Source organism: Acipenser ruthenus, chromosome 3 (genome assembly GCF_902713425.1).
Source record: "Acipenser ruthenus chromosome 3, fAciRut3.2 maternal haplotype, whole genome shotgun sequence".
In the NCBI taxonomy this organism is placed as follows: domain Eukaryota; kingdom Metazoa; phylum Chordata; class Actinopteri; order Acipenseriformes; family Acipenseridae; genus Acipenser; species Acipenser ruthenus.
In genome coordinates this window covers 50,637,382-50,662,350 of record NC_081191.1, presented here as the reverse complement: position 1 = coordinate 50,662,350, position 24,969 = coordinate 50,637,382, and the positions used below count along the sequence as shown (strand labels likewise).

Sequence of the window (24,969 nt, the reverse complement as noted above, 5' to 3'; positions counted from 1 at the left end):
TATATATATATATATATATATATATATATATATATATATATATGTGTATATAATTTATTTATTTATTTATTTTAAATGATGTTTCAATACTAAAATTCTAGGTGATGCAAAACTTTTGGTCATAGCTGCAGTTACAAAACAATAATGTGGTTCTTCATAACCCTTTACCAGATCTGTGTTTTTTAGATTTGGTTGTTTGATGTACAAACTGTGAATCTACAAAGAGCCTGCTCTATCATTATGGCTTAACATTGCAAGCGCAATACATTTTGGTCTACAACTTTGTGTCAGAGAAGCAGTGCTACAAATACTTCAAAGTAAAGATATTCTCATAGCTTAAGTGAGTCTGATTTACCCTGTCACTCCACAGGAAGTATAGTGTTTCCCATTATTTAGTATACAGTAGTACTCTCTCATGTCCAGGACAAACCTATGTCACACATTTGGTGTAAATCGTAGGTTGTAGTGTGTAACCTATGTGTTGATTTGTCGTGGAATGACCCCCACAAGCCTCCATGGGATTTTTTTTGTATGTTTGTTTTTGTCCCGGATCATATTTGGCTGCTGTGAGTGTCACAAGTTTCAAGCGTTTCCACTGTAGTATAATGAATGCAACTTGCTTGACTGAGATGATCTGTTTATAATACATATGAATCTTATAAAATACCATGTTGTGCTATTGGCTGGCCTAATGTGCAAGAATGGTTACCTGTGGGGTGGAACTTGCTTTCCTCCTGGACAACATTATCCCCATTCGGGTCGGAATGTAAACTTTTTTGCAGTTTGGTCAGGCTCGGGTCTGAATTTGAATCGCCAAAAAACGGTTTCTATCCTTCCGGGTACTCCTCTGTAACCCTTTCCAAAATAACATATTAGAAATGTATTTCCTGCACGAAAGCAGGAGGCGATTAGGGAGGAGTCAGCTGACTAAGCAGTGTTCTCGGTTTGCATTGCCGCTTGATTGATACGTCGCAAGGTCTTTTTATCACGTCTGCTTGGTGATATTAAAAATTCCCTTTCAATTCGATGATGACTGCCAAACAATACTTTCGTAGTCCACTTTTCTAACCCTGCAGCTTGCTGCGGGTGTTTTTCATTCATTTTTACTTTTTCCAGCTGTAAAAAAAAAAAGGAGAAGGGGGAAGGGGACCCTACAGCGAGTCCAGCCGCGCTCTGCGCCGCTGTTGACTCGAGGGCTCTGGGCGACCATGGCATGCCCAGTTCCTGTGCGCGGCCTAGTGCCCCTACAGGTTGTTTCATTACTATTGTTTTTTCGTTACTGCTTACAGTAAAAAAAAAACTCAGTTTACTGTTGGGTGTCTGTGTATACTACTGCTACTAATAATAACAACCTTGTGCTTCCTCCATTAAGCCCGATATCTGGCCCTATTGTTGAGGAGAGAAGCACACTGATCCACTCACCCATAAAGCGGTGTCTTCTTTTTTCTCCCTTCTCCAGGTTTGTAGGCTGTGCCACCCCGCTGCAAGCTACGTGTTGCACCAGCTATGTGACTGCAAGCAGCCCAGACACAGATTTGCCCTCGGTACTTGGTGCTCGGTGCTTTGGTGCACCAGTGTCCAGCCCTCGACGCCGACGGTACCCTTGGGTTCCTCGGTGCCTCCGAGCCAAACAGCGCAGACTTCACAATTGCACCTCAGACTCCTGGGAGCTCACCACCGTACACACCGGCTATGCACTCCAATGCCACTCGGGACCCTTTCAAGGGATCACGGTCACATCCGTGAACGACCCTCTCCATGTCTTGGCCCTCAAACAAGAGGTAGAAACACTGCTTCAAAAACAAGCCACCTGTCTCTTAGAACACAGGGGGGTTCTACTCAAGATACTTCTTGCTGCCAAAAAAGGATGGTGGTCTTCGCCCCATCCTAGACCTGAGACACCTCAACGGGTTCTTGAGGGAGAGGAGGTTCCAGATGGTCACACATCGCCACAGCCTCCTGTCTCTCTCCTGTCTCACTGGTTTACAACAGTGGACCTGAAGGACGCGTATTTTCACTATCCGTCCAGTGCACAGGAAATATCTCCGCTTTGCTTTTCAGAGAAGTGTCTTCGAGTTTTCCGTGCTACCATTCGGCCTCTCCTTACCATTCGGTCTCTCCATTTTCAAAGTGCATGGATGCCATCCTAGCTCCCTTGCGGCTGCAAGGGATCAGGGTGATGAACTACCTGGACGACTGCTTAATTTGTTCCCAGTCCCAGGAAGGAGCAGTAGCCCACACAGCGATTGTGACGGAGCATCTGTCGAGGCTGGGTCTCACACTCAACGGTGCAAAAAGCCAATTAATACTGGTGCAGAGTACGGTCTAGTTGGGTCTCTGGCTGGATTCCCTCATGATGCGAGCCTACCTGTCAGACGACAGAGTAGTTGCCATTCGCAACTGTCTGGCCCTGTTTCAACAAGGGTCCACAGTACAACTGGTGTTGTGCCATAAATGACTGGGTCTGATGGCCACAGCTTCGTCCGCCATCCAACTGGGGTTACTTCACATGCGCCCACTTCAAGCGTGGCTAAATGCCTTTCGGCTACAACCCAAGTGTGACAGACACCGTCGGCTGATAGTGTCTCGTCTATGTTGGAAAGTGTTGTGCTGGTGGAGGCATTCCCCTCACCTGAGTGAAGCGTAAGGATGGGAGTGATTTACAACCGTCAAGTGGTGATGACAGACGCATCCAACTCTGGTTGGGGGGACGGTCTGGCAGAGGAGTCTGCGGATCCTGGTCGGGTCGCTGGACATCCCTGCACATAAACGCGCTAGAGCTGAAAGCGGCTCACCTTGCGCTGCAACACTTCCTCCCTGTGCTCCGCAACCAACATGTCCTTGTCCGCACGGACAACATATCAGTAGTTGCGTACGTGAATCACCAGGGAGGGCTTCGGTCCCCAGGGTTACACCGCATAGCTGTTTGGCTGCTGATCTGGGCATAGAGACACTTCATGTCCCTCCCGGGAGTGGTGAACTGGGCAGCGGACCTCCTCTCCAGGGAGAGTCCTCACCCGTCAGAATGGCGACTGCACCCTCAGGTGGTGAAGCGCATTTGGGAATGCTTCAGGGAAGCCCAGGTCGATCTCTTTGCCACGGCAGAGACGACCCCTGTGGTTCTCCCTCTGCAGCTGCAGCGGTCCAATAGGCGTCGACGCCCTAGCCCACGAGTGGCCCACAGCGCTTTTGTACGCTTTCCCGCCTGTACCACTGCTCCCTGCCTTCCTCGAGAAGGTCAGGAGAGACGGTGGCCCCCAGATGGCCCAGGAGAATCTGGTTTTCAAACCTCTGCCAGCTGCTGCGAGGCCAGCCCTGGGAGATCCCGCTGCGCGTGAGATGGATAGGAGAGAAAATTCCCTCTGCCCGGTTCGGGCATTGAGATGTTATGTGGATAGAACGAGAGTGCTGCGTCAGTCTGACCAGCTCTTCATCTGTCATGGTGAACGGACCCGAGTTCAAGCCCTCTGTGGAAGGGTGGGGAATTCACTGACACCGGAGACAGAAAGTTGGAGTTCTTAACACCACTTGGGTGCCCGATTTATTTTTTACCACAAGGTGGCACCGTGGTACTGCTTCTACCAACAATGGTATTAGCAGGTTACTTGGTCATCATTATTATTATTTCTGGCACATGCAAGTGCCAGAAATAATAATCCAAAACAGAAGTTAAAAAGGAAAAGGAGAAAACAAAACACTTTTAACAAACTAGAAAATAAAGGTGCAGCACTCTGCAGCGTTACCCCGACCGTCGCTATCCACACGGCCTGGATCTCCATCCTATGCTCACCCGTTCCCTTAACCTGCTATGCAGATACTTTCTGGAGGTCTGCCCAAGTTTTCCCCCGCTACTAAAAAAAATATATATTTTTCTTTCTTTTTATTTTGCTTTGTTCTCGTTCCTCTCTGGCTGTGCTTGGTCCGGTAGCAGCGCTTCCGTTGGCTCGTTTTTCATCTTAGAGGGGCAGGTCTGAGGGAACAAAAGAGTGTTATTTTATAGGTCCAGCAATCCCCCAAGGCCCGCCTCTCAGCCACTCAGAGAGGGAAAGCCAACACACCCTCTTCCCCACCTCTCCGTGTCATTGCCATGACTGACAGGTGGATCTTACGAGGCTGCTGCCCTCTTCCTGCAGCAACATGCATACGACAGACATTCAGCACAGATCTCCCCTGTTACACCCTCTCTAAGCAGCGACTGTCCCATTGGATTATGGACACGGTTTTGACTGCGTATACTAATGCCATGGGAGGGTGGTCGCACGCTCAACCAAAGGTGTGGCTACGTCATGGGCCCTCTTTGACCGATATTTCTAATGCGGCTAGCTGGGCTACTCCACATACATTTACCAGGTTCTACCGACTTAATGCCGTAGATCCCGCTATGCCTTCAATAGGCACCAGGTCCTTGAAATTGCACGCTCACACCACCAACATTAGATGGCAGTAGCGAGATGTCCCTCATACGCTGTCATTCTCTCTCGCGGCGGCTTGGTACACTTTCCCAAAAGTATTGTTTGGCGGTCATCTTCGAATTGAAAGGGAATAGGTTATCGATGTAACCCCAGTTTCCTGTAAGAGAAAATGACTGCCAACCTTGCGAGGTCGCATCACTCGCATTCGTGGGTTCAGTGCATTGACTATTTATTACCTTGGGAGGTGGGACCGAGGACGTCACTCCACTGAGGGGCCTATCGGCAACTTTGATATAAAATGCTCAGCAAATACCTGATAAGCAGGCAGATCCCAAAAATATTGTTTGTCGGTCATCTTCTCTTTCAGGGAACTGGGGTTACTTCCATAACCTATTGTTAACTTGACTCGCTTTCCTAATTTGTTGCTAACTGAACGTTCATACCAATGTCATCAACAGTCCCGCTCCCAAAGCAAAACAGAAAGTACAAAATGGCAAGACGACCCTAGAGCAAAAGAAAAAAATTTGCATGTATGCATCTGAAAATAAGAAAACAAAGGACAATTGGAGACATTCTAATGGATAAAAGCAAATGGCTTACCTTGATGGAACGGGTTGATTTGTTTAACCTGAAAAAGGCTCGATGCAGTCTAAAATAAGTGACTTTTATAAACCACAGTAAATGTTAAAAAAAAAAAAAAAAAAAGTATGGTAAGGGGTTTGTTTGTTTACGTGCAAGTTTTGCACAAATGAAGGCTAGCTTAAACTAAAGCATCAGTTTTGTAAACAGCAGAATTTTTTTTTTTTTTACTTGTCGTTTAAAAAAAAGAAAAAAGTGTTGCGTGATTTGTCACTGAGTGTTTATTGAGTTATTTATTTATGTATAAACTGTTCCTCAAAAGTAATCATGTATGTTTCATAAAGATGGGAAAAGGTGATAAAACGTCACCAGTAGACTGACTGTTGTGTTAAGAACTAGTACTGTAGTTTTAAAAAAAAGATTAATTATTTTATTAAAATGACCTGGAGATTCTGTAATTGTATAACTAAAAAAATAAAACGTTTGAATTTATTACAAACATAAGTGGTTGTGTGTGTGTGTGTGTGTGTGTGTGTGTGTTTTTTTTTAATTTTATTTCTTGTGGACCTATAACGCTGTGTAGTCCAGTGGTTAAAGAAAAGGGCTTGTAACCAGGAGGTCCCCGGTTCAAATCCCACCTCAGCCACTGACTCATTGTGTGACCCTGAGCAAGTCACTTAACCTCCTTGTGCTCCGTCTTTCGGGTGAGACATAATTGTTAGTGACTCTACAGCTGATGCATAGTTCACCCACCCTAGTCTCTGTAAGTCGCCTTGGATAAAGGCGTCTGCTAAATTAAACAAATAATAGTAATAAATAGTAATATATCTGTGTGTGAATGTGAGAGCATGAGTCAGTTGACGCAGGCAGTAGGTAAAGGACAAACACTTGCGGGTTCGGGTCGGGTTGCAGGTCTTATTAAAGCGGGTCTGGTCAGGTTGTGGGTAAGAAGACGGTGCTGCAGCGGGTTCGGGTCAGAAGCTGGTCGTAAAAATCGGACCTGTGCAGGACTCTGGTTCACATATCTGTTTATGTTTAGAACAGAAAAGATAATGTTTTAAACGAGATTCCCACTTCTTACATTCAGACCTGAACTAAAATTCAAGATATATTTGGAATGCAACCAAAATTTCCAGGGTATCCTACCATGTGTCTGCACCACCTTGGTTGTAGTTATTCTCTAAATTTTACACACTTGCCCATTCTTCTATATGTAACCCCCCCCTCTGTTTCTTTGTCAGAAAAATACTGAAAAAAGTTGTAATGGAACCTCCAGAGCGTCTTGTGAACCTTCAGGCACTGTGGAATACTCAGAATGTGGTTGAACCAGGGCCTTGTGGTAAGCAGGAATGTATTTTAAAATGTATTTCCAACATTATCACATGCATTGATCTTGCTAATGAAAAATAAACTCCAGGCCTTTGTAAATGAGGAAACTTACAAATGAATATACTGATAAAAACACTACCTAAACATTTGTCTGTTTGACTTGGTTAATTTAACACCTTACCTTAGAAATTGTCTAGTATACTAACATTATTCCCATATGTAAACATCTTATATAGATATACCTTACGATTGCAGCCCATGTATAAGCTGAAGGAAGAACTGTAGCTAAACTTTTGATGCTCCAAGTTGCTCGTATTGCATTCTGACCTTTCCTGAAAGGTAGAATTACTTTGTACGCATGATAGGCTTTGATTGGAGGGTATAAGCTCTGTATTTAAACTTCATGGCTTTCTTTATTTATTACTGTATGTCCAGCCTCTGCCCACTGTAACCATGGGAAGCAAAGTGAATGGAAATCTGAGACGATCTCTCATTAAGAAGAACCCATATTAATTTCTTTGATGTTAAATATGTTATTTTTACTTGGACCGCTGGACATAGAGTTCACTGTTTGTTTTCTCATAGGTGGGTTCTCTCACATGTACAAATGTGTCTGTGACTGGTTGGGATTTCCGTATAGGGAAGAGGTGCAGTGGGTAAGTATCCTCTCATTTTCTTTTTAATTTATTTATGGATTATGAAATAAAACAAAGCCATATATTTTCTTTCATCCTCTTTATTGTTTTGTATGGCATTTTATCACTTTTAAAATGTGTTTTACAGAAAAATAATTACAAAAATAATATTTTCTAATGTTGCTTAAAGGCAAAAAATCACTTTATACTTTTCTGAGAGTGGTATATTTCAGAAAAATGCCTACATTTTTCTTTGTTTAATTTATTTTATTTATTTCTCCTTAAAAAAAAAAAAAAAAAAAAGGATGTGGACACAATTTATCTAACACAAGACACCAGAGAATTGAACTTTCAGGATTTTAGTCATCTAGATCACAGGTAAGTATGCATTAAGGTAGATTGAACAGATTTAGACTTCCTAAATAATCAGTTATGTAGATAGAATATGACTGTCTATTAGATATGATTTTAATCTTGCTATAACCATTGTGCAGTTCACAGAAAATTAAATTTTTAAAACTATATTCCTTTGCTTATAAGCGCTATTTGTGGGTAACAAAAATGTAAATTGAAGGATGTTCCAGTCACAGGTTCCTATGTACAGTACATTAATCTGTATGTCCTCCTTCATGGAACACTTTTAGGTGACACAGTCTCCTTAGAGAGAGATGCTCAATTTCATAGCTTTTATTGAACTGCAAATGTCGCGAAAACCTGAGAGTGCATCTTACACTTAGACACCAGGCCTGTCTTTTGGGATTTAAACCTCAGAATGTTGAAGGCGTTCATTCTAAAGATTCTATTACATTGGTGTATTCTTCCTTGTTGCACTGTTTGAGATGACATCCTTGTTTTGGAGTTTATCCTACAGAGTGGAGTTTAAAAATCACAAGGGGTTATACATCATACAATATTTATTGTATTTTTATGATTGTCTGGAAAATATGTTGGAAGTTAACGTGTTACAGAACAAGAAGTTTACAAGAAACACTTACGTTATCTTTGCTGTGTTCTGTTGTCATGGGGAATAAGTAGACCTGGGAAAGTGCATCACATCTAGAATTTAGGGTTTACGCCTACTAGGACTGCGTCTGGGGAATTAGTAGATCGAGCCCAGGGAATAAGCTGATCGGATATATTAACTAAAAATAAATCATTTAAAATGAACTTTGTAGTGTCATTTATATGTCTGTTTGTTTAACAAACGTTATAGCAACTCGAGATGTTTTTGTTACATATTTAACGTGTAAGCAGTACTGTAAGGATAGGTATGCGAGCGATTATCAAAAAGTTAAAGCACAATTTTCAGTCATGGACAAAATTGAGCTCCATGCTGCGGTTACTAACAGGCCACGATGCACAGCAATCACTGATGCACTCGCATTTTTATTATTTATTATGCGCTTTGTTCTTTCATTTATTTTTACAGACAGTACTCGTTTTTATTTTCCAACCTAGGTACATAGGCTACATGACAAAACTCCTGTTCCTATTCAAATAATAATAAAAAAAACGAAATGTGTTTACTAATTTAGCTATCATGTTTGATGTCTTTTTTTTTTATAACTAGGATGTTAACGTTAACGTAAACTGTGATAGTTACGCTAGACCTACTGACAAAATAATAATAGACCTTGCAATACTACAATAACATTGTATGTCATTATAATATATTACTAAAACATTTTAATTTCGATTAAAGATTGACAACATTTTGATGTGTAAAACCTTTTAATATACAGTAACAACGACATTTTTACAGGCAGAAAAAAAGCCGACAAGCGTTTAACACTAGGCCTAGTATAAAGAGAGACGTAAGTTACAGTATAACTGAACACTTTGCATTGCACATATATTTTATATGATCTGGCAAATAAAATGACCAGATAGAAAATGTTGATTCATGTAGTTAACCTCTTTAATCAAACTGCTGCCGCGCCTTCCTTTTGCCGTACTGCGCTTGCAAGATACACTTTTTCCCCGGTCTACTGATTCCCTACGACACCGTGTTGTCTGTATCGCATTGTTATATTGTTAAACATATGTTTTTTCAACATTTTTAATCACACACAATATATTTCTCAAAATTAACTCATTTTGCCAGGAGAAAAATGTCTTGTAAGGACTGCAGTGTGTGATCACGCTTCCTCCTGCAACAATGCTGTTTTTCTATTTCCACAATATGCCACTCATTTCAATAAGCATTGTTGCAGGAGGGATACACTGCAGTGTTTCGAAGAAAAATCTTTCTCCTGCCGATAGGTGAAGAAAAGTAATTGTCTAGTTTATTTACCAATGTTGTGTGAATAAAAAAAAAACTATCAAAACTATCATGAATATGTTGAAAGAAACTGCTGTGATATGGACACACAAAGGTAAATGAATGTGTTTCTTGTAAACACTGGAGGGTGTTCTGTAACACTTAAATATGCTTTGTATTTTTAATGTATTTGTTTTTTTTTACTTTAGAGATTTAATACCTATTATTGCTGTTCTGGAATACAACCAGTGGTTTACAAAGCTCTCCAGCAAGGACCTCAAACTGGTAAGCTAAAGCTACCTAATCTCTGTAAGGTAGAGGTGCACATACGGTCTGGGTGCAAGATACGGCCTGGTACCTCCTTTAATCCGGCCTGCATGGGTGAAGGTTTTCCGTCTGTAGACAGAATTCCATCAAAACGGCCTCTCTCTGGTCCATTCCTATGATTCGTGTAGAAGTGCAAAAAAAATCTGTGTTGGTGGGGAGTGGGGTGTGGTGGTATATATTTATCGTGGGAAAACAAAACAAAAAAAAATATGCACATGCTTGATTTTTTATAGACCTTGTAGAGGTCCAAGCAGGAAGCCGTCCTCATGGTCTTCCTCATCCTCCTCGGCCTCTCCTTCTCCTCCCATGAGGAAGAAGAAGAGTCGCCATTCCAAGTGATCGTCTCAGAACAGATGGAGAAGCTTCCCAACAAGGAACGATGCTCGCAGAGTTACTGTGTGAACGTTTGGCGCCGCCTGCCCAGCCTGTCCCCTTGGGCTCCTGTCCATCGCCGTCTCTGAGGAGGTGGGCGAACAGGATCTGGTGTTCCCATCTGAGGACATGGAGTCAAACAGCACATCACCTGTGGTTAAGCTTTCCCTGTCGGCAGAGGTGCTACCACTGATCAAGAGGGCCACTACAGTCTTACAAGTGCCCTGGTCTACAGAAAGTGAGACAGTGTTCTTTTTTTATTTTCTTTTTTTAATTTGGAATCACCAATTATTTTACCCCTGATTTTCTCTCAATTTTAGAATGCCCAATTATTCAACCCGGCTCACCGCTGCAACCCCCACACTAACTCGGGAGAGATGAAGACAAGCACTCACATCCTTCAAAACGTGTGCCGCCAGCCATCCGCTTTTTTTCGCACTGCAAGCCCACACACAGGCAGGCCTTCAGGTGCCCGGCCAGTCACAGGGGGTCTCTGGTGCGCGGTGAGCCAAGGTGACCCCAGCCGTCCCAAACCCTCCCCGCCCGGGCAGCACTTGGCCAATTTTGCGCTGCCCCCTGAGAACTCCCGGCCACGGTCGGCAGTGGCATAGCCTGATCTCCAAGCCATAGGGTGCATCCTGCACTCTGGGTGGAGTGCCTTTACTGGATGCGCCACATGGGAGCCTCCCAGACAATCACCCGGCTACAGCTCCTGCTGTTTCCCCCCAATTTCTGCCAGAAGAGGCTTCAATTGCCGCGCTGGTACAGGCGCCTAATTTTAGCACTCCTGTCCAAGGACGCTATCTGCCCCAACAGGCAGTGCTGAGTCATGGCTGGGTAACTTTAATAGTATAGCCTACAAGTCCTATTTGCTGAGGTCCCTCTCTGACAGCCACAGGCCTTCACCAGAACAACTGGATGAGCTGCTCCTGGTTAATAAGAACCAGCTCTGCCTGTCAAAATAACGGACAGGCTGTAGGTAGAAACCTGGCTGCGTGGTAGCCGCATACAGACAGCTTTGGCTTTCCCAGGCACGCATGGCTGATGGGGACAAAGCTCGACTATTGGATGCCCCTATTGCACCAGGGCATACCTTTGGTCCTGTGGTGGATGAGATGCTGCAGTGCTCTCACCGCGGAGCTGGTGCACTTGCTTCCTAAGCGGCCACCCCCAGGGCGCAAACCAGCGACAAATTAGTGCCCTAGGCCCCAGTGGCCTCAAAGACTGGCACAGCCGACTGCGTCTACAATAGGATCCGCCACACGGTGCAGAGATAGAAGCCTCAGGTCAAGCTGTAAGCCGTTCAGCAGACCTAGGAGTTTGTTGTCACAGGCCCAGGTCCCATTTTCAGGGAACCATTAGGAGTATTGGCGTCAGTGCACCACGGACATCTGGGTGCTTACTGCCGTTCAGACCGGCCACTCTCTGCAGTTCAAGCACGGTCCGCCTCTTTTTCAAGGCATGGCAGTAACATCAGTGACGGACCCACAGGACGCCACGGTGGTGTCGCAGGAGGTAACAGCTTTTCTCCAGTTTGAGGAAGAGTTCTACTCCAGGTATTTCCTATTGCCCAAGTGGGATGGTGGCCTCAGACCGATCCTCGACCTCAGAGAGGTCAACCTGTATCTGAACAGAAGGAGGTTCAAAATGATGACGATGCAACAGCTGTTGCAGTCAATCAGGCCAGACGGCTGGTTCACCACTGTGGACCTCAAAGACGACTATTTCCACATCCACATAAAACCAGTGCACAGGAAGTACCTGTGGTTCACTTTTCAGAGAACAGCATATGAGTTCCAAGTCTTGCCATTTGGCCTCTTTAGTTCCCTGTGCCTTCTCGAAGTGCATGGAAGCTATCCTGGCCCCATTGAGACTCTTGGTGCTCAATTATATGGACGATGGGCTCATTTGTGCCCAGTCTCCAGCACAGGCAGAGGCCCACGCGGAACTGGTCACCGACCACCTTCAACGGTTGGGTATGGTAAATGATGCGAAGAGCCAGCTCACGCCTTCTCAGACAACCCCCTATCTAGGAGTGTGCTTGGACTCAAGGTTTATGCTGTCCACTCTGTCAGACGGTTGAGTGTAGAGAATAGCCCCCTGTTCGGAGGTTTTTCAGCTCAACAGAGCACTCACAGTAGTGACGTTCCAGAAACTTGTGGGCTTTATGGCAGCAGCTTCATAGACTCTTCCTTTAGGTCTCCTGCGCATGTGCCCTCTGCAGGCCTGGTTCAACAGCAAGGGCTTTCAGCCTGCATTGAACTGAGAACACCTGTTGACAATGTCTCATCACTTCTAAAGGCACTCTATTGGTGGAAACAACCGGCCCATCAGGTGTGTGCTAGGTGTGTGGAGCCCCCATTGGCAGGGTCTCCACATTAATGTTTTAGAGCTGCAGGCAGTTTACTTAGCCTTGCATTTGTTGCCCCCTCCAGAAAAGCTTGCTGCCCATTCCACCAGGAGAATGGCAACTTTGTGGGCTTTATTCCAGGGTGCATATGTCCTTGACAGATGGTGAGGTGTGGGCAGCTATGTGGGCTACTCCCCATACCTTCACTAGGTTCTACAGACTAAATGTTGTGGTTCCTCAAAACCCTGGCTTTGGAACTAAAATGTTATGGGCAGCTTCTGAGTTGACCTTTACACACAGGCAACAAGGTGAGTTTCTCCCTCAACTTTTTAGCCCTAGCTATTTGTTACTGGGGTTCTTAATGATAACGCACAAGTCAGCCTCTCGGCTTAGCCTTGTAGCATTCCAGCCATTCTGCAATATTGCCCTTGCGACGGCTTTCATACAGGGAACATTAGGTTATTATCCTAACCCTGGTTTCCTGAAATAGAAATGTAACCATTAACCAAGTCTGCCAAGTTTTTAACCTGTAGTACTTTGTATTTAATCACATCCTGATGTAACTATCACTATTTAATCATATCCTGATGTAACTATCACTATTACCTGCTGTATTATTGAATTGTGGTTTGTCAAACTTGTACTTTGCTTGAACAAAAGTTATTGTATTTCTTGCTATTATTGTATTACTTGTATTGTAACGCTTGAAATGTTTTTGCTTACGATTACGACTGGATAAGGGCGTCTGCTAAGAAATAAATAATAATAATAATTAACCTTCAAGGACACTGTGTCCCTGTTTGCAGCAGGCTTGAAGGAAAAATGACGCTGAGATCTGTGTGCGTAGTACTTTATACCTTCAGGGTCGGGCATGACTGCGTCATAGGCTCGGCTGAGCAGCTTTGGTATAGAATACTCAGGTTTCGGGTCTTTAGGAGGTAAACACGCATTTGGTAATGGTTACACTTCTATTTTCTCTATGTTTACGTAAGTATTTCACGTTTTCCAAAATATGTTCTCTTAACCCTTTGCGGTCCATTTATTCAGCGCCTCTCAGGTGCGTCGGGTCCAATTTATTTTCACACACGCAGTTTATTTTAGAAGTGCTGTTTAAAAGTATTTTTTTCACAGTAAAACAGGTTTAAAAGGCAGTGCATATCAACAGGACAATCAGTACTGCATCTTCAGCCCCGCCCCACCCCCTGTTCGCTGTATTTTTCACATACCTCTTCATAGTCATGCATACCGATAAATCATCTCCTGATCACTCGTTTTATCAATAATGCGATCCAAGTCATTATTATTTTATTACTATAACATCTCAAAAAGCTCTGCAAATGTCTGTGATATTCTCTGAGCGCTGGATGCAGAAGCAGCTATCTTGTTTGTTTATGTCTGTATTATCTCTGTGGTGCCGGGGCTATGTGTATTGCTCAGATCCGCCCCTTTCTCTCGGCTCCTATTGGTCTCACTCGGCCATTGAATGGTTTTCTTGGCGTTTTCTGGAGAAAAACAGCTAGAGACCTGTCTTTTACGTCTTTTTGATGATATCGGACATCGGACCGGAAAGGGAAAATTATAATGTCGGACCTGGTCCAACATAGGACCGCAAAGGGCATCAATTGAATTGACCCCTAATATAAGACATTAGAGTCTGAACCCCTAAGATACTAATTTTACCTAAGTACCCTAAATGTTACCAGTATTGTGTATGATTAAACACTATATTTAATAGTCATAATACTGTATACTATAAATATATACACAATGTGAAAATATTCACTTATCAATCTCTGTGTACATGTGTGACGGGGTGTATATGTATTATTTTGTATTTGTGTTGAGTTATTATTTAAATGTATGGTTTGGTGTGCTAAACACAATGCTTTGTTATTGTTGTTTTACAGCATGGATGGGGTTAAAATTCCCCATCCATGCTAAACTCGTGCAGAATGTGACCGTCTCCAGATTAATTAATTGGTAATCTGGAGGCGGAACGTGAGTAAAGAGAACTGAAACAGAAATAAAAATTGCTACGTGCGCTGGTTATACACCAGCATGATACTTGTTTGTTTTGTTCTGTGTTTGTTTGTCTGTCTGTTTTGGCCAACGTGCCGTTTTCTTTTGGAAAGTGATTTGTTTGTTTAACTCTTATATTTTATTATTAAACGTGCGCATCAGCGCTTCCATACCGCAGTATTGTCTGTGTATATCCTGGTCTGACGTCACCCACAAGCCTATCCGTGACAACATTACATTTTATTTGTAGTCTGCAGATGTCTGTGAACAGATCCTGCGTGTCGTGGGCCGGTCGAGTTGGTTGGAGGAGTTGGTGCTGGAAAATGCAGGACTCAAAACGTAAGTACCTTCTTGTTTGAGTGGGAAAGTTTGAGTGGGAAAATTTGTCCCCTCTAAAAATCTAATGGATAAATGTAAGAGCTTGTCTTGCAGAGTTGAACCGTCAGCATCTACACCACACAGCTGTACCACAGTGCCACAAGATTGTGATTTTATTGACCTGGGATCCTAGTTGTCCCATCCTAAACATACTGGTTGACTGTAACCATGTATATGGTTTTATTTGTTATAACCGTTTTCTTTAAACTTGGGCAAACTGTTACATTGGTTTATAGAAAGTGCACTTTTAAATGGCCTAATTCAGCATTTTGTCCGCCCATTTCTTATCCACATTTGATTTCCAAAACTGACTGAGAGTTTGCTCTACCTAAGCTGTGTGTAATATATTTGTTTGAAATTACTTGAAGTCACATTTGGTGGGGGGTTCTTGTGATTAAGTGTTTAAAGTTATAGATTAATTGACATGTTAATCAAACATCTGTCCCTTCTGTGCCTACTGTGGGCTACTTAAGATTAGCGCAACACATAGGCTTAGGTAACTTTTTTATATAAATAACCTTAAAGGACTTTCTCAAAGAGCTTTGTTCTGCTGTTCAATCAATTGCTGGGAGTTATAGGGCAGCATCCCTATGTACTGTGGCAAGTGCAGTGGGGGAAGGTGGTACTGCAGTCTGGGTGTTACAGCAGACTTTATAGTTATAATGGGTCTGTGGGATATTTCTAACCTCTTTGTTTTTAAACTTCTAGAGATTTTGCACAGAAACTGGCCAATGCCCTCGCCCTCAATCCTTGTTCAGGACTTCACACAATAAACCTTGCCAATAATGCACTTGAGGATCGAGGTAAGGAATATTCAAACTACCTTGTGCTCAGATTGAACTAATTGAGAGTATTATCACACCCGCACAGTAGGCTGGTTTTGTTGTTAATTCACGTTGGGACCTGTGGCAGAGTGGTTGCAGTGACGCCACGGACCAGGAAGGAGCAACACAAGGCTGGGCAAAACTGAAGCGCAAACGGCGCTCAGCGCGTTTATTAAATAATAAAACAAAAGATTTAAACAAAAGACAGAAACAAAAGGGCACGTTGGCCAAACAAACAAACCTTAACAAGTATCGTGCTGGTTAACAAACCAGCACGTCTAGCAATTGTTATTTCGGATTCCTGAATTGAAAAACTCATGTCTCACCTCGGACACTCTCTTCTCAACTCTCTCTCCTGGAGCGCAGAAAGCTGCTGGTTTTTATACAGGTGACCATCTCCCGATTATCAACAATTAATCCATGAATTAACTCGGGAGATGGTCACCGTCTGCACGTGGTTTTTAAATAAATAAACAAAACAAACGTACGGCTTTTCGCCGTCATATCAAATAATAAATAAGACGGATGGCTTTGTCTGCCTGCATAAAAATACAAAACAAAATAATAATAATAATAATAATAATAATAATAATAATAATAATAATAATAATAATAATAATAATAATAATAATAAAAACATGCATAAATAAATATAAAGGGGTGGGCACTTTGCCACAGGACCACTTGCCTCTGATTTGTTTCTTAAACATTTGGATGGATTGGGGAGCTTTATTCCTTCTTTGTTATGAAAATAACTTTTTTATTTCGTTCTACTTAACTACCAAGAGCTAGAGCTGTGTAAATTATTATTAGTGGGGCTTGCGAAGCAAGAGTCCCCACTTTAAATCTTCGACATACTTCTTATTATTGTTTGGCACGCTACTCCTCTTACACCGTTTAAGCTAGAAACCCATTCAAACTTTAAAACGTGTAGACCGGTCTGGAATAGTGTGCTTGTATACAACTTTTTGATATATTTTATACTTTTTAAACTATTAAGCTTTTTGTCCATCTTCATTCACTTTAATGGGACTTTTTTCAACATTCTAAAGCTCCCCATTGTTTAAAAACTCCCAGACTTCCAACATTCTATTTACTGTAAACTATGTAACTTTTGACACAAATCAGCTACTTTGACCACCTTTCCAACAAGTTAGACAAAAAGTTAGTGTATGAAATCTTCCTCTACTTCTCTGCTATTCAAATCTGAAATCAGTTCAAAAATATCTTCTACCAATCAGACGGTACATGTCTGATGAAATGTGTGATCTAACTGCCCCACAGTCCAAAGTAATAAGGTTGATACAGTAGTCTATCAAAGTAATCAGACCAATTATTTTACTAAATTTAACTTTGACTGTATGTAACTGCTTTGCTTTAAAAAGTAAAACTTTTTAAACTTCTTCCACTACCACAAAAAATACTTTTAAAGAGCTAAAGCAAGCCCCACAACTTTACTTGTAAAGTTACCATCTAGTTATTATTATTATTATTTATTTCTTAGCAGACGCCCTTATCCAGGGCGACTTACAGTCGTAAACAAAAATACATTTGAAATGACGATATACATTTGAAATGACAATGTTTGCTTGAAATAATCCTTCTAGACCTCATGCTCTTCATTCTGCTTTTGTTGCATTCCCTTTTGTTTGGGGACCAATTATTTTATGACAGCATTATCTGCTGGCAATTACCAAAGATAATCCTTTATTATTTTTGTTTTCTGCTGTGCCATACAGAGATTATAACCAGGAACAGGCTTTCGGGTACTGGTTTTATTATTATTATTATTATTATTATTATTTGTATTTGTATTTGTATTTGTATTATTATTATTATTATTATTATTATTATTATTATTATTATTATTATTATTATTATGCACAGAAACCTTTAGTTGAGGTTATTGTCTGTTTAGGAATAAAAGTGAGGCCATACTTGGCTTCACTGGCAATATCTTTATTTTGCACAATGGAACCCTACAATCATACATTGAACTTTGGATATTGAAACTTAGTTATGTATAAATGTTTTTGATGTCCAAAAACACACACACACACACCTAACAAGTCACAGACTATTTTGAGAAATTTATTACATTTGTTGGTGTTGGAAGAATATGGAGTTTTCTCAAGGAGCCCCGACCTGCAGTTACATGATGAACAGACAGCACAAATGAAAGGGCCAAGTGGACTGACGTAAAATCCTTTGACTGTATGGCAAGGAGCTGGAGAGCTCAGCTGTAGACAATGCCTTTTGATTTCCCTCCCTTGAACTTGAATGGATTTCTGTCTTGGCACCTTTTGAATAAAACAGAACCTGTTATGGGTAGGGTATGGGAAGGAGGGTGGTGGTGGCAGGCACATTTGCATTTTGAGTTGTTTCTTGTGTTTTGTTACAGGTTTGTTCTCTCTGAGTATCCAGTTTGCCAAACTCCCAAAGGGACTAAAACACTTAAATATCTCAAAAACCTCATTATCACCTAAAGGTTTGTACTATTTATTTGCAACTTTTTGGTTTGTTTTACATATCTGCTATTGGCCTATGACCTAAAGCTTTTGGACACAAATTACCTACCAGGATGCTGACAATAGGTTGTAAGTTGTAGGATGTAGGGCAACCAGGTCAGCACTTGTTCAATGTGTTCAAAAGTTATGGGAATTATTCTGGATACAGGAGTATTCTTTATAACTAGAGCTTCTGTTTTTCAGTTTTTATTAATTGTATTTTTTGGTGCTTATTTTTAGCTATTTTCGAGTTTTATGTAAATCGTTTTTTTCGGGGCTTTCGTTTTTGATATACTGTATGAAATTAGTGTTTTCGGTTACTTTCCAAAATGCTTCAGCGTTTTTTTTCTGTCAAAATATGTATAGTAGTAACTCAACAGTACTTGCACACTTAAGTTGTACCTTCTTTCCTTTGCTGTCTTCCACAATGAAATCCCAATGGTCACGGGCACATTGTTCTGGGGTTTATGTGTGTAGGCATTTTTGTACATTTCGCCACAATTCTGTTTTAAATCCTCTGTATCTTAACTGTAATACAGCTTTAAATCCTGCTAACAAGCCTCCATTCCTGATTGTAATCGTTTTTCAAATCTCGTAAGCGGAGTCTCTAATACAGTGTCTTGCATAAGTGTTCAAAATCCCTGACTTTGTGCAAGTGTACCTAGAAGAATTGATGCTGTTTTGAAGGCAAAGGGTGGGCACACCAAATATGGATTTGATGTAGATTTTTCTTCTGTTCACTCACTTTGCATTTAGTTAAGTCATAAATATAATCTATTAACATGTCTATTTTTGAAAGCATTCTTACTTTACAGCATTTTTTCACACCTGCCTAAAACTTTTGCACAGTACTGTGTGTGTGTGTATATATATATATATATATATATATATATATACACAGTGCCTTGCATAAGTATTCACCCCCCTTGGACTTTTCCACATTTTGTAGTGTTACAACCTGGAATTAAAATTGATTTAATTATGATTTTTTGGTCACTGATCTACACAAAATAGTCCATAATGTCGAAGTGGGGAAAAAAATCTACATATTTTTCAAAATTATTTACAAATAAAAAACTGAAAAGTTTTGATTGCATAAGTATTCACCCCCTTTGCTGTGACACCCCTGAATAAGCTCTGGTGCAACCAATTGCCTTCAGAAGTCACATAATTAGTTGAATGGAGTCCACCTGTGTGCAATTAGTGTCACATGATCTCAGATTAAATACACCTGTTTCTGGAAGGCCCCAGAGTTTGTTAAGAGCATATCTAAACAAACAGCATCATGAAGACCAAGGAGCTATCAAAACAAGTCCAGGATTTCAGGAGAAGCACCAATCAGGGTTGGGTTATAAAAAAAGATCCCAAACTTTGAACATCCCCTGGTGCACCGTTAAATCCATTATTAAAAAATGGAAAGAATATGCAACAACCGCGACTCTGCCTAGAGAAGGCCGTCCACCAAAACTCAGTGACCAGGTAAGGAGGGCATTAGTCAGAGAAGCAACCAAGAGGCCAATGGTAACTCTGAAGGAGCTGGAGAGATCCACAGCTGAGATGAGAGAAACCGTCCATGGGACAACTATAACCCGGACGCGCCACAAAGCTGGGCTTTATGGAAGAGTGGCGAGAAGAAAGCCATTGCTGAAAAAAAACTGTTTGGATTTTGCCAAAAGACATGTGGGAGACACAGCAAACATGTGGAAAAAGGTTCTCTGGTCTGATGAGACCAAAATTGAACTTTTTGGCCTTAGCGCAAAACGCTATGTGTGGCGCAAAGCCAACACTGCTCATCACCCTGAGAACACCATCCACACGGTGAAGCATGGTGGTGGCAGCATCATGTTATGGGGATGCTTTTCATCGGCAGGGACTGGGAAACTGGTCAGGATTGAGGGCAAGATGGATGGAGCCAAATACAGGGAAATTCTAGAGGAAAATCTGTTTCAGTCTGCAAGAGACCTGGGACTGGGGCGGAGGTTCACTTTCCAGCAGGACAATGACCCTAAACACACAGCCAAAGCTATACTGGAGTGGTTTAAAAACAAGAACCTGAATGTCTTAGACTGGCCCAGTCAAAGCCCAGACCTCAATCTGATTGAGAATCTGTGGCAAGACTTGAAAATTGCTGTTCACCAAACGGTCCCCATCCAACTTGGTCGGCCAAGGAAACTTACTGCAGCAGATGAAAGACACATCATGCTTAGTTCCCTTCGCAATCGGAAGATGTCCAGCAGTGCCATCAGCTCAGAATTGGCAGAAAACAGTGGGACCCTGGTACACCCATCTACTGTCCGGAGAAGTCTGGTCAGAAGTGGCCTTCATGGAAGACTTGCGGCCAAAAAGCCATACCTCCGACGTGGAAACAAGGCCAAGCGACTCAACTATGCACGAAAACACAGGAACTGGGGTGCAGAAAAATGGCAGCAGGTGCTCTGGACTGATGAGTCAAAATTTGAAATATTTGGCTGTAGCAGAAGGCAGTTTGTTCGCCGAAGGGCTGGAGAGCGGTACACGAATGAGTGTCTGCAGGAAACAGTGAAGCATGGTGGAGGTTCCTTGCAAGTTTGGGGCTGCATTTCTGCAAATGGAGTTGGGGATTTGGTCAGAATTAATGGTCTCCTCAATGCTGAGAAGTACAGGCAGATACTTATCCATCGTGCAATACCATCAGGGAGGCATCTGATTGGCCCCAAATTTATTCTGCAGCATGACAACGACCCCAAACATACAGTGAAAGTCATTAAGAACTATCTTCAGCATAAAGAAGAACAAGGAGTCCTGGAAGTGATGGTATGGCCCCCACAGAGCCCTGATCTCAACATCATCAAGTCTGTCTGGGATTACATGAAGAGAGAGAAGCAACTGAGGCTGCCTAAATCCACAGAAGAACTGTGGTTAGTTCTCCAAGATGTTTGGGCCAACCTACCTGCCGAGTTCCTTCAAAAACTGTGTGCAAGTGTACCTAGAAGAATTGATGCTGTTTTGAAGGCAAAGGGTGGTCACACCAAATATTGATTTGATGTAGATTTTTCTTCTGTTCACTCACTTTGCATTTTGTTAATTGACAAATATAAACTATTAACATGTCTATTTTTGAAAGCATTCTTACTTTACAGCATTTTTTCACACCTGCCTAAAACCTTTGCACAGTACTATATATATATATATACAGTGCCTTGCGAAAGTATTCGGCCCCCTTGAACTTTGCGACCTTTTGCCACATTTCAGGCTTCAAACATAAAGATATGAAACTGTAATTTTTTGTGAAGAATCAACAACAAGTGGGACACAATCATGAAGTGGAACGAAATTTATTGGATATTTCAAACTTTTTTAACAAATAAAAAACTGAAAAATTGGGCGTGCAAAATTATTCAGCCCCCTTAAGTTAATACTTTGTAGCGCCACCTTTTGCTGCGATTACAGCTGTAAGTCGCTTGGGGTATGTCTCTATCAGTTTTGCACATCGAGAGACTGAAATTGCCCATTCCTCCTTGCAAAACAGCTCGAGCTCAGTGAGGTTGGATGGAGAGCATTTGTGAACAGCAGTTTTCAGTTCTTTTCACAGATTCTCGATTGGATTCAGGTCTGGACTTTGACTTGGCCATTCTAACACCTGGATATGTTTATTTGTGAACCATTCCATTGTAGATTTTGCTTTATGTTTTGGATCATTGTCTTGTTGGAAGACAAATCTCCGTCCCAGTCTCAGGTCTTTTGCAGACTCCATCAGGTTTTCTTCCAGAATGGTCCTGTATTTGGCTCCATCCATCTTCCCATCAATTTTAACCATCTTCCCTGTCCCTGCTGAAGAAAAGCAGGCCCAAACCATGATGCTGCCACCACCATGTTTGACAGTGGGGATGGTGTGTTCAGGGTGATGAGCTGTGTTGCTTTTACGCCAAACATAACGTTTTGCATTGTTGCCAAAAAGTTCGATTTTGGTTTCATCTGACCAGAGCACCTTCTTCCCCATGTTTGGTGTGTCTCCCAGGTGGCTTGTGGCAAACTGTAAACGACACTTTTTATGGATATCTTTAAGAAATGGCTTTCTTCTTGCCACTCTTCCATAAAGGCCAGATTTGTGCAGTATACGACTGATTGTTGTCCTATGGACAGAATCTCCCACCTCAGCTGTAGATCTCTGCAGTTCATCCAGAGTGATCATGGGCCTCTTGGCTGCATCTCTGATCAGTCTTCTCCTTGTATGAGCTGAAAGTTTAGAGGGACGGCCAGGTCTTGGTAGATTTGCAGTGGTCTGATACTCCTTCCATTTCAATATTATCGCTTGCACAGTGCTCCTTGGGATGTTTAAAGCTTGGGAAATCTTTTTGTATCCAAATCCGGCTTTAAACTTCTCCACAACAGTATCTCGGACCTGCCTGGTGTGTTCCTTGTTCTTCATGATGCTCTCTGCGCTTTAAACGGACCTCTGAGACTATCACAGTGCAGGTGCATTTATACGGAGACTTGGTTACACACAGGTGGATTCTATTTATCATCATTAGTCATTTAGGTCAACATTGGATCATACAGAGATCCTCACTGAACTTCTGGAGAGAGTTTGCTGCACTGAAAGTAAAGGGGCTGAATAATTTTGCACGCCCAATTTTTCAGTTTTTTATTTGTTAAAAAAGTTTGAAATATCCAATAAATTTCGTTCCACTTCATGATTGTGTCCCACTTGTTGTTGATTCTTCACAAAAAATTACAGTTTCATATCTTTATGTTTGAAGCCTGAAATGTGGCAAAAGGTCGCAAAGTTCAAGGGGGCCAAATACTTTCGCAAGGCACTGTATATATATATATATATATATATATATATATATATATATATATATATCTCAGTGGCTCTCAAAAGTATTCACCCCCCTTGGACTTTTCCACATTTTATTGTGTTACAACATGGAATCAAAATGGATTTAATTAGGAGTTTTTGCCACTGATCAACAGAAAAAGTCCATAATGTCAAAGTGAAAAATAAAATCTACAAATTGTTCTAAATTGTTACAAATACAAAACAGAAAAATGTTTATCTTCAGGCACCCTGTTCATGGCTCCACCTAGGCGAGAGACCTCCTGGTGAATCTGATCCTGGGTCTTGGTAGACTAGCCATCTACAAGACCAGGAAGCATAAGACTGCCAGGGATGGTCTCTGACTGCAGAGCCATGTTCAGGGCACTGGTCAGATCCCGGTTTACTTTAGAGCACGGAGTCCGCTGGTGACATGATGGCTTTTGTCAACCAGTGAGTTCTAAATGGCGTGCTCTTTTGGTTCCCTTTTAATTTACAGTTATTTTACCGTTTTTTTTGTTAAATTTAGTTAATTGCCTGTGTTTGTTAGCACCCTCTTTTTGTGGGTGCTAAATATAATAGTTTTTCTTCCAACAGGCAGCTTTCTTAAAGTGGGTTTCCACAAACTTTTTAAGATGTGTTAAAGCACTGCAAGTGCAGCCTGCCTCATTTGGCCATTACATTTCTTTTTAATAACAAAGCAAGGGAAACAATTAAAACAGACATAGCGTTATAAAAATAATAGTTAAAAAACATTTTGACTGCATATATATTTATTATAAACCTATTATACACATTATTATTATTATTATTATTATTATTATTATTATTATTATTATTATTATTATTATTAATTAGTAATTTAGCAGACAGTTTTATCCAAAGCGACAGAGTCTAGGGGTGGACTATGGAATTGCATAAACACCCACTGTAACATGGGTTGTGCTTGTTTTGGGCTTGTTGTGAAAGGCAGTGCTGCTTTTTTTTTCTTGTGAGACTGTAACCTTCCCCAGCTGTCTCACAGGTAGCCACTGATTCCTGAACACCTCATTTTGTTGTTGACAAGAGTTTGTGCAGAATACAGCAGGCAGTGGCAATTTTGGGAATGAATTAATGCACTTCAGTCCGTATCTGCCACCTCCCTTTCAATTGCCCTCTACCCGTATTTGCCCAAGCGTGGTGTTGAATGCTTCCTCAGCAGCTGTCAGCCGTCCGAACAGGTGGGGTTTCTAAGCCAGGGTATTATACGCAGCATCATCCCCTATATGCTGTATTGCCTGAATGAAAGGGATATATATATATATATATATATATATATATATATATATATATATATATATATATATATATATATATACACAGACGTGCTCAAATTTGTTGGTACCTTTACAGCTCATTGAAATAATGCTTCATTCCTCCTGAAAAGTGATGAAATTAAAAGCTATTTTATCATGTATACTTGCATGCCTTTGGTATGTCATAGAATAAAGCAAAGAAGCTGTGAAAAGAGATTAATTATTGCTTATTCTACAAAGATATTCTAAAATGGCCTGGACACATTTGTTGGTACCCCTTAGAAAAGATAATAAATAATTGGATTATAGTGATATTTCAAACTAATTAGTTTCTTTAATTAGTATCACACATGTCTCCAGTCTTGTAATCAGTCATTCAGCCTATTTAAATGGAGAAAAGTAGTCACTGTGCTGTTTGGTACCATTGTGTGCACCACACTGAACATGGACCAGAGAAAGCAAAGGAGATAGTTGTCTGAGGAGATCAGAAAGAAAATAATAGACAAGCATGGTAAAGGTAAAGGCTACAAGACCATCTCCAAGCAGCTTGATGTTCCTGTGACAACAGTTGCAAATATTATTAAGAAGTTTAAGGTCCATGGAACTGTAGCCAACCTCCCTGGGCGCGGCCGCAAGAGGAAAATCGACCCCAGAGTGAACAGAAGGATAGTGCGAATGGTAGAAAAAGAACCAAGGATAACTGCCAAAGAGATACAAGCTGAACTCCAAGGTCAGTTTCTGATCGCACCATCCGTTGCTTTTTGAGCGAAAGCTCCATGGAAGAAGACCCAGGAGGACTCCACTTTTGACAGAAAAACATAAAAAAGCCAGACTGGAATTTGCTAAAATGCATATTGACAAGCCACAATCCTTCTGAGAGAATG

At 41.5% G+C, this 24,969-nt stretch overlaps 1 protein-coding gene across 5 annotated transcripts in view; it reads left to right on the top strand.

Moving 5' to 3' along the window:
• Positions 1 to 24,969, top strand: part of LOC117435749 (F-actin-uncapping protein LRRC16A) — a 329,028-nt gene that overhangs the window by 137,299 nt on the left and 166,760 nt on the right. For all 5 annotated transcript variants that reach the window (XM_059013484.1, XM_059013491.1, XM_059013480.1 and 2 more), the window contains exons 6-12: positions 6,233 to 6,330; positions 6,906 to 6,976; positions 7,260 to 7,333; positions 9,425 to 9,500; positions 14,534 to 14,622; positions 15,370 to 15,464; positions 17,887 to 17,973. In XM_059013484.1, coding sequence (XP_058869467.1) covers positions 6,233 to 6,330; positions 6,906 to 6,976; positions 7,260 to 7,333; positions 9,425 to 9,500; positions 14,534 to 14,622; positions 15,370 to 15,464; positions 17,887 to 17,973 — 590 coding nt within the window. The remainder of the gene's footprint in view (positions 1 to 6,232; positions 6,331 to 6,905; positions 6,977 to 7,259; positions 7,334 to 9,424; positions 9,501 to 14,533; positions 14,623 to 15,369; positions 15,465 to 17,886; positions 17,974 to 24,969) is intronic.